General features: G+C 38.6%; 1 protein-coding gene across 2 annotated transcripts in view; it reads left to right on the top strand.

Annotated features, from left to right (window-relative positions):
- ARHGAP42 (Rho GTPase activating protein 42) overlaps window positions 1-13,309 on the top strand; it is a 171,077-nt gene that overhangs the window by 80,919 nt on the left and 76,849 nt on the right. For both annotated transcript variants that reach the window (XR_010070381.1, XM_063329837.1), the window contains exon 4: window positions 9,221-9,292. Coding sequence is in view for 1 of the 2 variants with exons in the window: in XM_063329837.1 (XP_063185907.1) it covers window positions 9,221-9,292 (72 nt within the window). In the remaining variant the exon portion in view is untranslated. The remainder of the gene's footprint in view (window positions 1-9,220; window positions 9,293-13,309) is intronic.

Consider the following 13,309-nt stretch of genomic DNA (forward strand, 5'->3'; position numbering starts at 1 on the left):
GATAATATGTATGTGCTGTGCTTTCCAACCCAGCAGGACAGTTTGAGCATCAGCTATTAAAATGTCTTTAACGGTAAATTTGGTTTGTCAGACCACACCATTTAGTCAAAGGTGATTATAATAAATGCGATTTCTATTCCACATAGGAACAGTGGGAATTGAGTAGCATCTTCTTGGTGCTGTTTAAAGTTGTGCTTGAAGTATTAGTGATTTGACAATGCCCAAGAAGCTTGTGTTTATGACCAAAACAGATTAGCGTACAAACATTTAAACTTAACTACTGTAAAATAACAACAATTCTGGGAGTTTAAACGTAACGATATTTTCTCTTTAAATATTTATAAGGCAACAAAGACGTTTTAAGCTTACTGCAAATTCTCAAATGTGGAATTTAAAACAGATGGAATGAATATTTAGCTTTTCCCTCCAGAGACATCACAGGCAATGAATGCATTGAGTGAACAAGATAGTTAAAGGGAAATAGCATTCAAAAGAAGTATTAAATGAACGTGTAGATAATATACTATCTAGATATGCCAAACACCGTTTTTCCATCTTTAAAAACTTTTAATATATGGAAATTTTGTGGCTAACTTTAGTCTTTTTTGCCTGCAATGATAAGTTCAGCCAGAAATAATCTGCCTCATTATGCAAAACAAGCACTGTTGAGATGCATGTGAAACTGCCTGCCGTAACTTCGTGGTACAATTATTCTCATCTAACTGCCTTTTTTTCCTTCCCTATGTGTCTTGTCGTTCACTGAGCAATGTCTAAAATCAACGTCCAGTCTTGCAGTCATTAAGTATTATCTGTTATGGTTGTGGTTCACGAAGAGATGAACAAGTCATTAAGAAAAATAATCATAAGATGTTTGAAGTCATTTATAAGACTGTTACTTCCTGTATAGTTCTGTTAAATATTTGTTCTGTTGGGAACTTGTCCTGAACTTCTGTAAGACCTTGCCATTAGGTAACATAATGATGTTCAGATGTTTCTGGAGCAGCGTTAAGTGAATAGGGTCAGGTGGTGGGAGCTTCTGATTTCTGAAGATCTGTTTTTCTGTTGGTTTCCGTGCTCGGCTTCAGTGGGCTCCCTGGAGGAGCCCTGTCTCTGTTAGACACCAGTTACCTGCCATGTTCCAGAGTCAACCGATGAATTTGGGGTCTTAATACCCATTAATGACAGAAAGCATGAGTAGTAGAGGTAGCTTGCTGCCACGGGACTCTGTGATGTATGGCAGAATGCTTATTTCTGAGACTGAATGAAGTCCCATCTTAAAGAGACGTGATATGCAGTGGCAAGTTTTGGATTTCGGCAGGCAAAATAGCCTAGATCAGATGAGCAGTTTTGAATGTACCTGTTTCAGCACTGCACACGTATATCAGTTGGTGATATCTGTCATAACTGTGCTAGAAATTAATTAAATAAAAGGAAATCAAGAGGTATAAAAATATTATTTCATTTTGTGCCTAAGAACAAGCCGTATTCCATATTACCAAATATAATAAAATTTAACTGACATGTTCCTTCATTAGCCCCAAGCAAGTAATTTGTTACACTGTTTCATTGGTTGTATTACTTTGGTAATTTATTCTTCATCACCAGGAGTATGAATGCATTTGTAGTTCAGCTGTTCGGTTACATATTAGGAGTGCCGTATACCTTTGTGAGTGTAACGTTAGACTGCAAAGTTAACTGGACAGTAGCCTTAAGTGAATAATGTCACGTCTAGAATGTTTATGCTGTCTCTGTTGAATCTAGCTGCTTTCTGCTGAATGAGAAGTGACTCTTCTGCCCAGTCCCAGATTTCTTTGAATTATCCCCTAAAACTTTAAATGGGTTTGTAATATCCCTGAGCAAGAGCAGACGTCAGGCCCAGTGGCCCAGGCATTCTTTTGCTTTCTTTTGAAAACATCTAAATAATGTATTTAGGCTTTATACATCTACTCAGAATTACCTTTGTGGAAGCAAAATAGCAAACTTGAGTTTGATTATGGAGAACGTGGCAATTTCATGATGTGATGCTTCTTGACTGAAGGGTATCCAAATGGATCACAGGAATTGTGTGCTTATTTCTACCTCAACGGGAAGGGAAGCTCATGTGCTGTATCAAGTGGATATCTAATATTGAGTGACTGAGTTAATTGCCTCGTAAGTTCTTCAGACTCTTTGTACTGGTATTGTTACTGAGATGATAATGTCCTCTGTCAGATCTTGCTGTCGGCACTGCATGGTCTGGTTCATTAGGGGACACCTGAAGTTCCCAGATTTCGTAGGGGAGCTGTTATTTGAAATCAAAACCACTCTTTTTTCTTTCTCTAGTCTCTTAATGCCAGTCCTTAGAGTTCGTATTTCTCTCTTGTTACTTGGCCCCAAAGAAGGTTAACCCGTGTTAGTACAGAGTGGTCTCAAAGGTCCAGGATCTTCTGGGAAGAAGAAAGGAGCTTCTGCTCCACAGTCGTTGCACACACAGAGGATATTGGTGCCTCCTTTCCTTCAAAGAGAATCAAGTTACTGTTTTTATGAAAGGTCGTACTGGACCTTGGGATCTTTGAGTGCTGAAGTACCATAAATGTTGTAGTTTGCCATAGAGATGGAGATACCACAAAGAAGGCAAGATGTTTGGGAGTGGGTGGGCTGTATTTGATAGGTACTTGCTATGTGGTACCCTCATCTGAGAGAACAGAGGTCATCTTCACCTCGTTTAGGAGCATGTGGAAACAGCCCGGAAAACATAGCCCTCAACTTCATGACTGTTGGGTGTAAAAGGAAATGAAATGTCGTTTATATAAACACTTTATTAATGATTTATGTACTGATGTAATGAAAATATTTGAAGCTTAATTCTTTTTGATTACACGCTGTGCTTAATAGGATAGTGTATAGTTTAAAAAAAGGCAAAAAAAGAAGATAGTATGATGGAGGATTTCTAAAATGACATGTACTCACTCATTCCTGCCAATGAGCTCACAAAATGTACTGATTGTAAACTGTAACGTTTTCTTCCTTGCCTAATACTTGGGAGGAACAAAGGAAACTACCAAATGGGAGAGAGTGCCCAAGAGGACCTCCAGGTATTTGATATTTTCCCCAGCTTATGAGACAAGGCCCCATCTGGTTAGTGATCACAAAGATAGTCACAGTACTGTCTGCAAGGTTTGCTTGTTTTTATACTGTGCTTAGCAATGAGTGGGGCTGTTTCTTCTTTGATTCTATTTATTTATTTTTATTTCTTTTTCCCCTTCAAGTGCAGTCCTGGGAGTAATCCTTAAATTGGCTTCCCTCAGCGAGGCCCTTGGCTTTTCTTTGTTCCATCAGCACAAAAAATGGTACAAGGACAGTCCTCGTGGTCATCGTGCCTTCAAGAATGATGAAATGTTTCTTTTCCTTCTCCACTTGAGAATGCCATTTCTTCGTGTTAGTACTAGTCTCAGTTACAGTTGGTGTGATACTCTCTACCTAATTTGCCCTGTAGCTTGCCTGTACTGGAGACTGGTGCAGGAAAAAGCAGAGCTAAAATTAACACCACATTGGTAGGCTATTAATTCTGTGAAGGGTCTTACTCTGTCTGCAAGAGGAGACCGGTGTTTTTCACAAAAATAAGTGAAAAAACTATGAAAAATGTGCGGGGTCTCTGCATTAAAGAGCAGTATCGTTACCTTCATGTGTGTGGAAGATGCGCTGTCTTGCAATATGCACAATAATATAAATTTCTGCAATAGCTTGCTTTAACTTGAAGGCTTTAACAGAACTGAACCTCTGATTTGAAAAATAGCTTTTAGATCTTTATTTTCCTTTCTCCTTCAGTCACTGGTCCAACAGCACGCGCCTCAGAATTTTTTTTTCGTTTCTTTCCTTTTAAATTCCTGCAGTGTCACCGTGGTTAAGCATCAGGTCACAGGAAGGGCAGCAGGTCAGACTGAATGCTTGGCTAATTGTTGTGGGATTTGAATATATCAGGGGAATAAACTATAGAGTTGGAGGTCTCCTGCTTGCAGGGAATTCAGAGAGTCCTGAAGGAGGAGAGCTGCATGGGCGGAGGGGAAGAATGAAGGCTGTCTGAGCGCAGGAGTGGCGAGCCAGTGCCTCCAGCAAAGGAGCCCTGCATGGGCGGAGGTGAAGCAAAACAGACAGTGGAAGTGGAGTTAGGTGTTAGGATCACTCTCTCCTACAGTCCCCACCTTAAGTTTTTCTGTACCAGAAAGGTTCAAGCTTTGTAGGAGAATCTGGTTTTGGTCAGGATATGGGATTGTCAAAATTCCATTAGAAGTATACTAAACTGTCTCAGATCTTAAGGTCTCACCAACAGTCTACTTCTCAAGATCAAATTTAGTTCTCCATAAATGAGGTTGTGTGCTTTCTAGTAACTTGCCTCTGTCTCGGCGTCACTCCAAGAACTGGGTATACCACCAGTTCCTTTTCAGATTAACCTAAAAGGTTATCACTTCCCAGATGAAGGGGAAGTTCAGGATCTCCTCCTGGTTCATGCAGAAGTGATACAGCATCTGTACTTGTCTCTAACTTTGTCAATTTTTCATAGCCTGGAAATAGAAAGAGGCATTGATGGGAGCAGAACAGGAGTTAATATCCAAGCATTAGAGTACTATAGAATCATTAGAGGACACAGACATAAAAAGACAGACCATTCTTTCTGTAGGTCTTTTGTCTCTGAAATATGGATGCTTCCAACAAAACTCCTATCTTACTTCATCTCCGAAAATCAGTATTTCTGGAATAGTAAATACTTCCGAACGTGGAAAAAAACCAGGACAGAATCTGATGGCAAATACTTGGAAAGATAAAGCTTTCAAATCTAGTTTATCCACTCACCTATAAATAGATGTTCTGGGGGAAAACTGTATCAGGAAGCCTTTATTTACCAAGACTCCTACCAAGTAATTACAACGTCAAGATACACAAAAACTGAAATTAATCGCAATGTTAAGTTTTAAATATTGTGTGTATATACCATACTTTTTTCTGTGTATATATACACCTCATATCAATGTGTACTTTTTAGAATAAAAATGTTTAGGTTTAAAAAGTTGATGGTAGAATCTGAGGCAGGAATGTTTGTGAAAACTGACTTTATCCAAAGATGGACGATTTTTCTTCTGCTTGCTCAGTAATCAGTAGAAAAGAAAAACTTCTTCATGAGACCTAACATCTGAAGTTAGATTCCTCCTCTAGGTTGTTCTTCAGTGGAGTGTTTTTTCATCCAATGTTTCATGAGGAGCTATAAGGAGACTGGCCTTTTCTGTGCTACCGGCAGCCTTTGTGTATATTCTCCTGTGACATTTTTTGACTATTTCAAGAAATAGTAATTTCAGGTATGACACTAAAGTAATTTATTTTTAATAATAAGCTATGTGATGTAGAAAATTAAAAAATAATGTTCACTTGAAAAAACCGAGCAGAAAATAATTTCTTCAGCCATATATAACTACTCCCAGCCTTGATTGGCATGTGACTTGTAAGCATCCCCTTGTGTCAGTGTATTAAGACCACTTGAGACAGCACTACATTTTTGCTAAGAAGCTGAATGTTGCATTACACATTGTACATGAAAGTGTCCAACCTATGGTATTACTAGTCTGTCGTTAACTTGATCTACAGTGGTGCAAAACAGAGAATGACCTCATAAGTTGTCAAAGCTGGCTTAGAAAAAGTGTGTTCAATTTTTTTAAATGTTTCTTTTTCAAATATTTTTTACAAATTCAGTGTGATTTTGGTGGTAGTTTTTATTTATTTTTTTTTATCAGTAATGCTAAATAGAGAGAGTTATACATACCAAACCTAAAAAGCTGATTTAAGTTTTTTAGTTTAGAAAAATCTGTAGTTTACTTATTTACTATAGCTCTCTCAATTGTCCAAGTAATATGTTCCTGTTATGTCTGCCTAATACTTGTCTGACATCTTAGTTAAAAAAAGACTGATAAACTGACTCTAAGTTAAAACTACATAATTCCTTTCGCCAAACAAGAGAAACAATCACATCATTTGATTGACTGACACATATTAGCCATGCTGGGAGCTGGAACTGTGTAGCGTTCAATAACCAGTGGATCAAGAAAGTATAACTTCTCTAAAGGTGTGACTAATCTGAATAAGCTTTTAAGGGTAAGATCTGTATTTTAAACACCCCGTGAATTTCTGAGGTTGCTATTTACAGAAACTGTTACAGTCTTTTTGACATTGTTTGCCTGTTCCAAGTGTCTGTGATTTCAACGTAGCCCAATAACTGAGTAGGAGAGGGATAATCATCTTGGCAGCAAGAAAGTTACTCTATTAGGACCACACAGTGAACAACTCAGAGTACTAAAGCAATCAGATTTCTATAGAAATGGTTGTGGGAGGATTAAATTCCTACTTTGTGTGTGTGTATGACAATTTGTAACCCTTAACAAGGAAACTGAGTGCAAAGTAATTGCAGTGATAGGAATAGACAATGAAACAAAATTAATAAATGCATATCTAAGGCAAAAATTCTTCTTTCTCTGTATCTTCAAGTTTCCAAAAGCTGGGTACAACCTGGTGAAAATCAACGGGTCTTTTCACAGCGGAGCATTCTGCATCTTGTAATACCGTCTGTTGAAATGCATCTGTTGGGATTCTCTCTGGTACTTTGCTGGCGTGTTCTCCCTTCCCACAGCCAAAGCCCATTACTTACTTGCCTAGCTCCTAATTTTGCTGGGAGGTGAATTGCCACATCAGGGCTCTTGTCAGTAAAAGCTTTCAGCCCAGGGATGAACTTGCAGCATGTTCTGTTGATGTGGCTCATCCACTCTCTTCAGAGGCGCAGACCCTGTCTAGATGAAGTGCGTGACACCTTTTAATTAGCCTTGCGATACCCAGTGTCCATTCCTAGTTGCATGTGTAACTGTGGGAGTGAATAACATTGCGCTTCAGCCCAGCAAAGCCACTTACTTCCCAGATGACTCCTCTCAGTGCCGTGTGCTTCCTGCGAATATGTTCTTCCACAGTGTTTGAAGCAGGATTCTTTTTTCCCCAAGATATTTCCTTTGCTTTGCAGCAGCATTGGGTGAGACCAGTAGTAGTTGTGTTTCAGTCACTTTAAGGCTGTCAAGAGGGCAGTACATGAAATGAGGTTTCCTGGTGTGGCGTGGAAGCTGCCTGAACGTGATAGCATTGAGTGAAGGGAAGAGCCGTGTTCAGCTCCACGTGGAGTTAGTTCGACTGGCAATGACTAGCAACAGGACTAGCAGCGATTACTGCTATTAGTAACTACTTCAATAATATGAATGTCTCTTTTAATTTAACTGTGAGGTATTTAATATATCGTTGCTGTATGTAGAAATGAATCTAAAGGGCAGAGGGATAACTTACTTTTGTACATGAAAAAGAAAGAAAAGATAACTCCACACTTCTGTACCAGTGACTCCAGCAAGCCTTTCTGATTTCTGTAGTGCCAAAAGCCATGTGCATGCTCTGTAAGCTATCAAAACTTCCAGCTGCTGCTTCCAGGTGTATGCACTGCAATTCTGACTGGTTGTGGGCAAGCCGTTTAACAGTTTTGCACCCCTGTTAATTTTAATCTGCCTTACTTAGTGATCCTTGGGATAGAGGTTATCTTTTGTTAAGTGTATGCACTTTACCATATATAAAGTGTTGAATCTCAGTTGGATTGCTAGACATTGCCTAAAAATGTATATATATTTGGGAAACGTCCACTTAGAGAATAATGTAGCTTTTTAGTCTGTTCCAGTCGAACTGATGGAAGATGTTGAATGCAGCAAATTCAGTGAAAACACTCCTCCCCATCCTCTGTGCCTGACTTTTATTTTCAAATGTAGTACATTTTGATCACTGCATCATCGAGTATGCCAAGTATTGCCTTTGCTATCTTGGACTTTGTTACATCAGGATGTCAAAGAGAGCCTCAACTTTTCCTGAAACTTTGCCCTATTGAGAGATGTGGTGGTTCTGTGGTCTTTCGAATTGTAATGTTAGGTTTAGGAGGAAAGAAAATGTGTTTGTGTTTCAATGGATTTATTCTATGCGTTTATTATTACAGCCTTTTGGGAAGTATTTGTGCTCAACTGACAATGTAACTTATCAATTATTGTTATGGAAGAGTCACAAGAGCTGTATTCATTCGCATTTGGCTTAGGTACATGTTAGCTTTGCCCAGACCTCCGGATCTGCCATAAGTCCAAATGTGGAATGTGATGAGTATGGTAAAGACTGGACTGGTAAGAAGAAAAAAGCTATTCATGCAGAAAACATAAAATTTTGCCTGTAGTTAGTGTAACAGAATAACACATGATGTGTTTTATTATGCTTTATTTCTGATGTGTTGGAAATTTTTAGTTTCTTCTGATTTTTCTGCAGTAAGTCAATTTAGTTGGTTATTTTGCCTGTCCCTAAAAGGCACATGGTGAAATCCTGCTGCCTTTTCTGGTGAGTGACACGATGGCATGGCTGGTGTTTGTATTCTGCTGCATGTGTGTTTCCATCCCAAATGACTAGGGACCACTTCGGGTGGTCACTGCTGGGAATGGTCTTCAGAGAGGGGTTCCCAGGACTGGATTTACGCTAAATAAACAGAGGCCATGAGGGGAAAACTGTGATTCATTAGGAACCCTGGTTTAAGTTAAAGTGATAAAAATAGCTGCAGGACATCTTAAATTAGTTTAAAAACTGGAAAAGTTAAGGAATCCAATTTAGAGTATTTTGTAAATTGTCCACTTTTCTTTTTAGAGTTCTCTGCCTTACTCTCCTCTGTTCAGTATAATTAGGTATATAATCCAAAGAGATAGCCGAAAAGATTCAGCTGTCAAGGATTTGGATTCTTTAAACACAGGCTTTTTTAGGCAGTGCTGTCAGTACTATGTTTGTCTTCTCTGTTCTGCCAAAACATGTTCCTGGAAGTTTTCGGTTTCTATTCTGGTTTTAGGCAAGATGCAAGAAATGGAAGTAAAATACCAGAAAACCCTTCTATATATTGCAGATAAATTTACTACATCATTCATTACAATTGCTTTAGTTATTCATGGAAATGTTCCATAATAGACTAGTGAACATGTGTGTTGTATGTTTTATGTAAAGAAGACATAATTATTTGACACCTACCCGTATGCTCTAACCAGAATGTTACGGATGTGAATTTTTCAGTCTTGTACATTGGCAGAGTTACAATGACTCCACTTTCTGCAAATACTCTGTATTAAAAAGATATGCTTTATGTTTAACTTTGCAGATCCAGAATGCTAATGATGTGCTAATAGCACCGCTGGAGAAGTTTCGTAAAGAGCAAATAGGAGCAGCAAAAGTAAGTGGCTGTGGAAACAGTTCTTTTCCATTTCATGTTTATTTCAGTTTATCAGAGTGTTTTGAAGGCTGGACTGAAAACAACTATTTTGTATTCAAACATACTTGATGCCATCCTCATTAAAGTGTTAGTAAATTATACTGAATTTGCTTCAGAGAAGGAGATGATTTAGAAATGGAGTTAACAGACTATTATATGCATACGGTACAGCTTTTGCTACTGTTGCACATTCTTACCATCTGGAGTTGTGTTCATCTTCTGATGGCTGCATTTACGTTAAGTTGCATCTTGGGTTAACCCAGGATCACACAGAGGGTTCAAAGAGCTGCGATGGGTGCATTGGCCTCAAGTGACTATTGCATGCAGACCAAAAGAAGTCGGTGTGCTTTAGGCATACTCTCTTTCCGTCTCTGCTTCCCCTCTCCACTTTACACGACTGATGCTGATGCAGTGCGGTGATTCATATTCATTTTGCCAGGGTATTCATCTTCATATTGCCCAGAGATTTTCCTGTGGTGGAAGTGCTGCAGTTGGTGATTTGTCAGTTCTTTGGTGTTAAGTTTTACATCTGTGTGAGAGAAACAGTGCAGGTTGTCTGTACCAGGGTTCAGTAGTCAACCCAGGAAATCAGATATATTGGGGAAAAAGATGTCGGAACAAACTGTTAATCTAGAAGAGCTATTTTCAGTCTGATTCTGGAGTCTTAAGTGGTTATCAGTGACTGCTTTAATCACCATCTCAGAGAGATGCATAAAGGCTGCAGTAGTCAATTAGAGGTATGGTTAGTAACAGTTCCTTCAGTCTACATAAATACACTAGTTCTGAAGCATTTTGCATCTTGTATTAGCGCTCATAAAACTTTCTGGGAAATTTTCCATTTGTAAGGTTAAATGGCTACAAAAAAAAATACCTCTCTCTGATGTCGTAGCTGAGGTTGTACTTGTGCTGTGCTCAAACGGCCTCAGAAGAACAGAGCTATTGGAAAGAGAGACCGAAGGTTTATGCTTTTTGTACTGCTATTGTGAATGTGCAGCAAACAGATGAGACTGCTTCCGCACAGGAACTAAGTAAATGTTTGAGAAAGATTTTTACTGTGAACTTGAGGTCAGATTTCTCTGAAATGGATGTTCTTTACCCTCTTACTTGATATGTTTTTGTGTACAACTGCATTCTTCTCTTGTCCCACCCCTATGCTGCTGTGAGATGCAGGGCTGGGAGTTTATTTACCATGTTGCGCAAATCAGAATTTAATCCCAGTACAAAATTATTTTTAGTTTTCAGTAGGTTTTAGTTGTGTTGTTCAGTTCTTTGTGTTACCATTTCATTTCATATTCCTATAGCTTAAGGGATATCATTCTTCTCTGCAGAGAGCCCTGTTTGAAAGCCTCACCTGCCATACTATTGACTGTCCTGGTACATCAGAGAGACGATCCACAGGCGGTTCACAGGGCTCTCTGCAGAATTGTGTAAGACATTCATGTCTCCTTTGAATATATCACTCATAAGATGTCAACACATATTTAATGATCTAATTGAGAATGACTACTTTGTTTTTTGAATCAGCAAGTATTAAACATTAAAGGCAGGGCACTAGAGGACAGGTTGAGCCCTCTCTGTTCGGTGTATCGGAATGGCTGGTTTCTTTTCCATATCCCTTCCAGATGAAATATGGGCATTTGCCCATCTTATGTAATTTGTGGAAACAGTGATTGTTTTGACTTGTCTGCAGTCACACAACAGTGTACCGAATGAGTTCAGGAGAGAGCCTGGCTCAGCTAACTCTTATTCCAGTGTCCTATGCACTTTATTATGCAGCGCTATGTGTGTTTTGGGCAGTCCAGGTTTGACACATTGATACCAGATAGAGAGCTCTCCCAGCTCATTGTTTTATAAAATGTCAAATAAACTCATCTTTTCTTGCACTGCTCATGGAGTTCAACTGTCAAGCTCAAAAATGAGAGATTCAGACTGCCTGCATAACCCAGATTGCAATACAAACATTCACCTCTGAATTGATTTTTATCAGCAGAAGCAATTACCGTTGGCCTTTAACTGAACGGAATCAACACAAAGAAGTGAGAGATTAATTACATTTAATACTGTTTTTCTAGTAATTACAAAATAGAAGCGTGTGATCTAGGAATAATGAGACCAGTATGAAATAGAGTAGAAATTTGGTCTTTCTGAAACTCATTGTTAGTAAAATGGAGAAACGTGGTCAGATCTTTTACCTCCACTTCTCTTCACTGGGATCAATCGTTGAACATTTGCGAACTCTTATAAATACAGGATGAGTTGAGCTTGCTAGTTATTTATCTGCAGTTAATCAAGGTTGGAAGAGAGATTTGGCTCTTTGAACTCCTCTGAGGTCATCTGAACTGGCAGCCAAACAGAAAACATAGATGCTTTCTTGTTGCTTGGATTTCAGCAGCAAGTTTCACGGGACACTGAGAACATCACTTTCTATTTGAGGTCTTCTCTAAACACGTCAGCTGTATGGACGATGTATCAACTGTTACTTTTTGCTCTGAAATATCAGGTTTGAGCTGGTTTTGCCCCTAGTATTAATTTGCAACAGTGTGTAGAATTGTATTCGTATCAAACCCAAACTTGCTCCTGTTTCTTGATCATCTCTCTCCCACCAAGAAAACCCCAAACATTTCTGTGTATGTGTTCCTCTGCAAAGACAGACTGAGATGATGCAGACTCCACAGGATAGCTGATAGTTATGTCATATTATATATTTCTAGAGCTGTGAATTTACAATTAATTGCCATCATAACGTCATATGGACCAACATTTTTAGAGATTATGTATAGAAGCACGAGGTTAATTGTTATGCCTTTTGCATTGGCAGTTTTGGCAGTAACTAAAGATGCAGGCAGCTGGGCTTTGTGATCAGCCTTATGTTGTGAGAGCGTATTTTGTAAGCAGTGGTGAGTGTTGGATTCTCTCTCTTCTAATTGAACTTTGAAATTATTTATTTTAGTGCCCCGTTAAGCTGTGTTTCCAAATTTTTTGGAGGAAAAAAATAATTAGATAGTTGTGTTACCAATATACACAATAGGAAATTATATTAGGCACTACTGTCAAATTTTGATGAGGGGAAGATAATGAGAGAGCATGCTTAAAAGTGCTTACTGGGCTTTTTTCTTTCTTTTTGAAAACACCAGATAAAATTCATCTGGAGGTAAAAGCAAGCAATCCCCCACCCCCACCCCACCACACAGATGCAGAAAATAGAAAAAAAAGGAGAAAATGTTATAAATTAATGACAGTTTTCACTATGACAATCACCATTTTATTTTAATAAAAAGTAACTTCACCAGATTTTTACTACCACGATTAACTATGTAGGACTATCTTATTGTTGTGTTTAATATAGAGAGTGAGAATATATTATTCTTCAAAGTTATTTCAAGTTTAGGCAAAAAATATGATCACAGAAATCAAAGGGAATATGGCGGATAAAATATGTCCTGTTCATGTTACAAAGCTATATTTCAAATACAAGGACAGCATAAACCCAGAGGGCAAAGTTCAAGTGTTTTTGGAACGTCGCAAGAATAACATAGAAGACCAGTTGTTCACAAGCACTTCAAAAACCTGAAGGTACCCAACAAATTTGGGACACATTCCCCATAAAACATGAGTGTTTGTAATCAAACCAGCAATACACAAATCCACATCACTTGCTCTTCTCAATTTATACTACTCGCTCTTCTGTTTTTATTGCACATATTTCAGTTCTTCCTTTTCTGTACACACTCAGTTTAAATAAAGCTGAGCTCTCTCCAGAGACTCCACGAACCCAGCTTTGCACTGGATAGCCTGTTGATTTACTCCATCTGAGTTTAAAAAAATGACCCCTGCAATTATTGTAGAAACGCGAGCAAACGCCGGGTGAGGTAACTGGGAAAGGATTTCAGGCACGAAGCATTTTGCCTTATTTGGTAAATGTGGTTTGCAACTCCCCAGCTGGTAACTTTGGTGAGATCATTGTGTGATGTGTTATGT

This window comes from Chroicocephalus ridibundus, chromosome 1 (assembly GCF_963924245.1).
Source record: "Chroicocephalus ridibundus chromosome 1, bChrRid1.1, whole genome shotgun sequence".
In the NCBI taxonomy this organism is placed as follows: domain Eukaryota; kingdom Metazoa; phylum Chordata; class Aves; order Charadriiformes; family Laridae; genus Chroicocephalus; species Chroicocephalus ridibundus.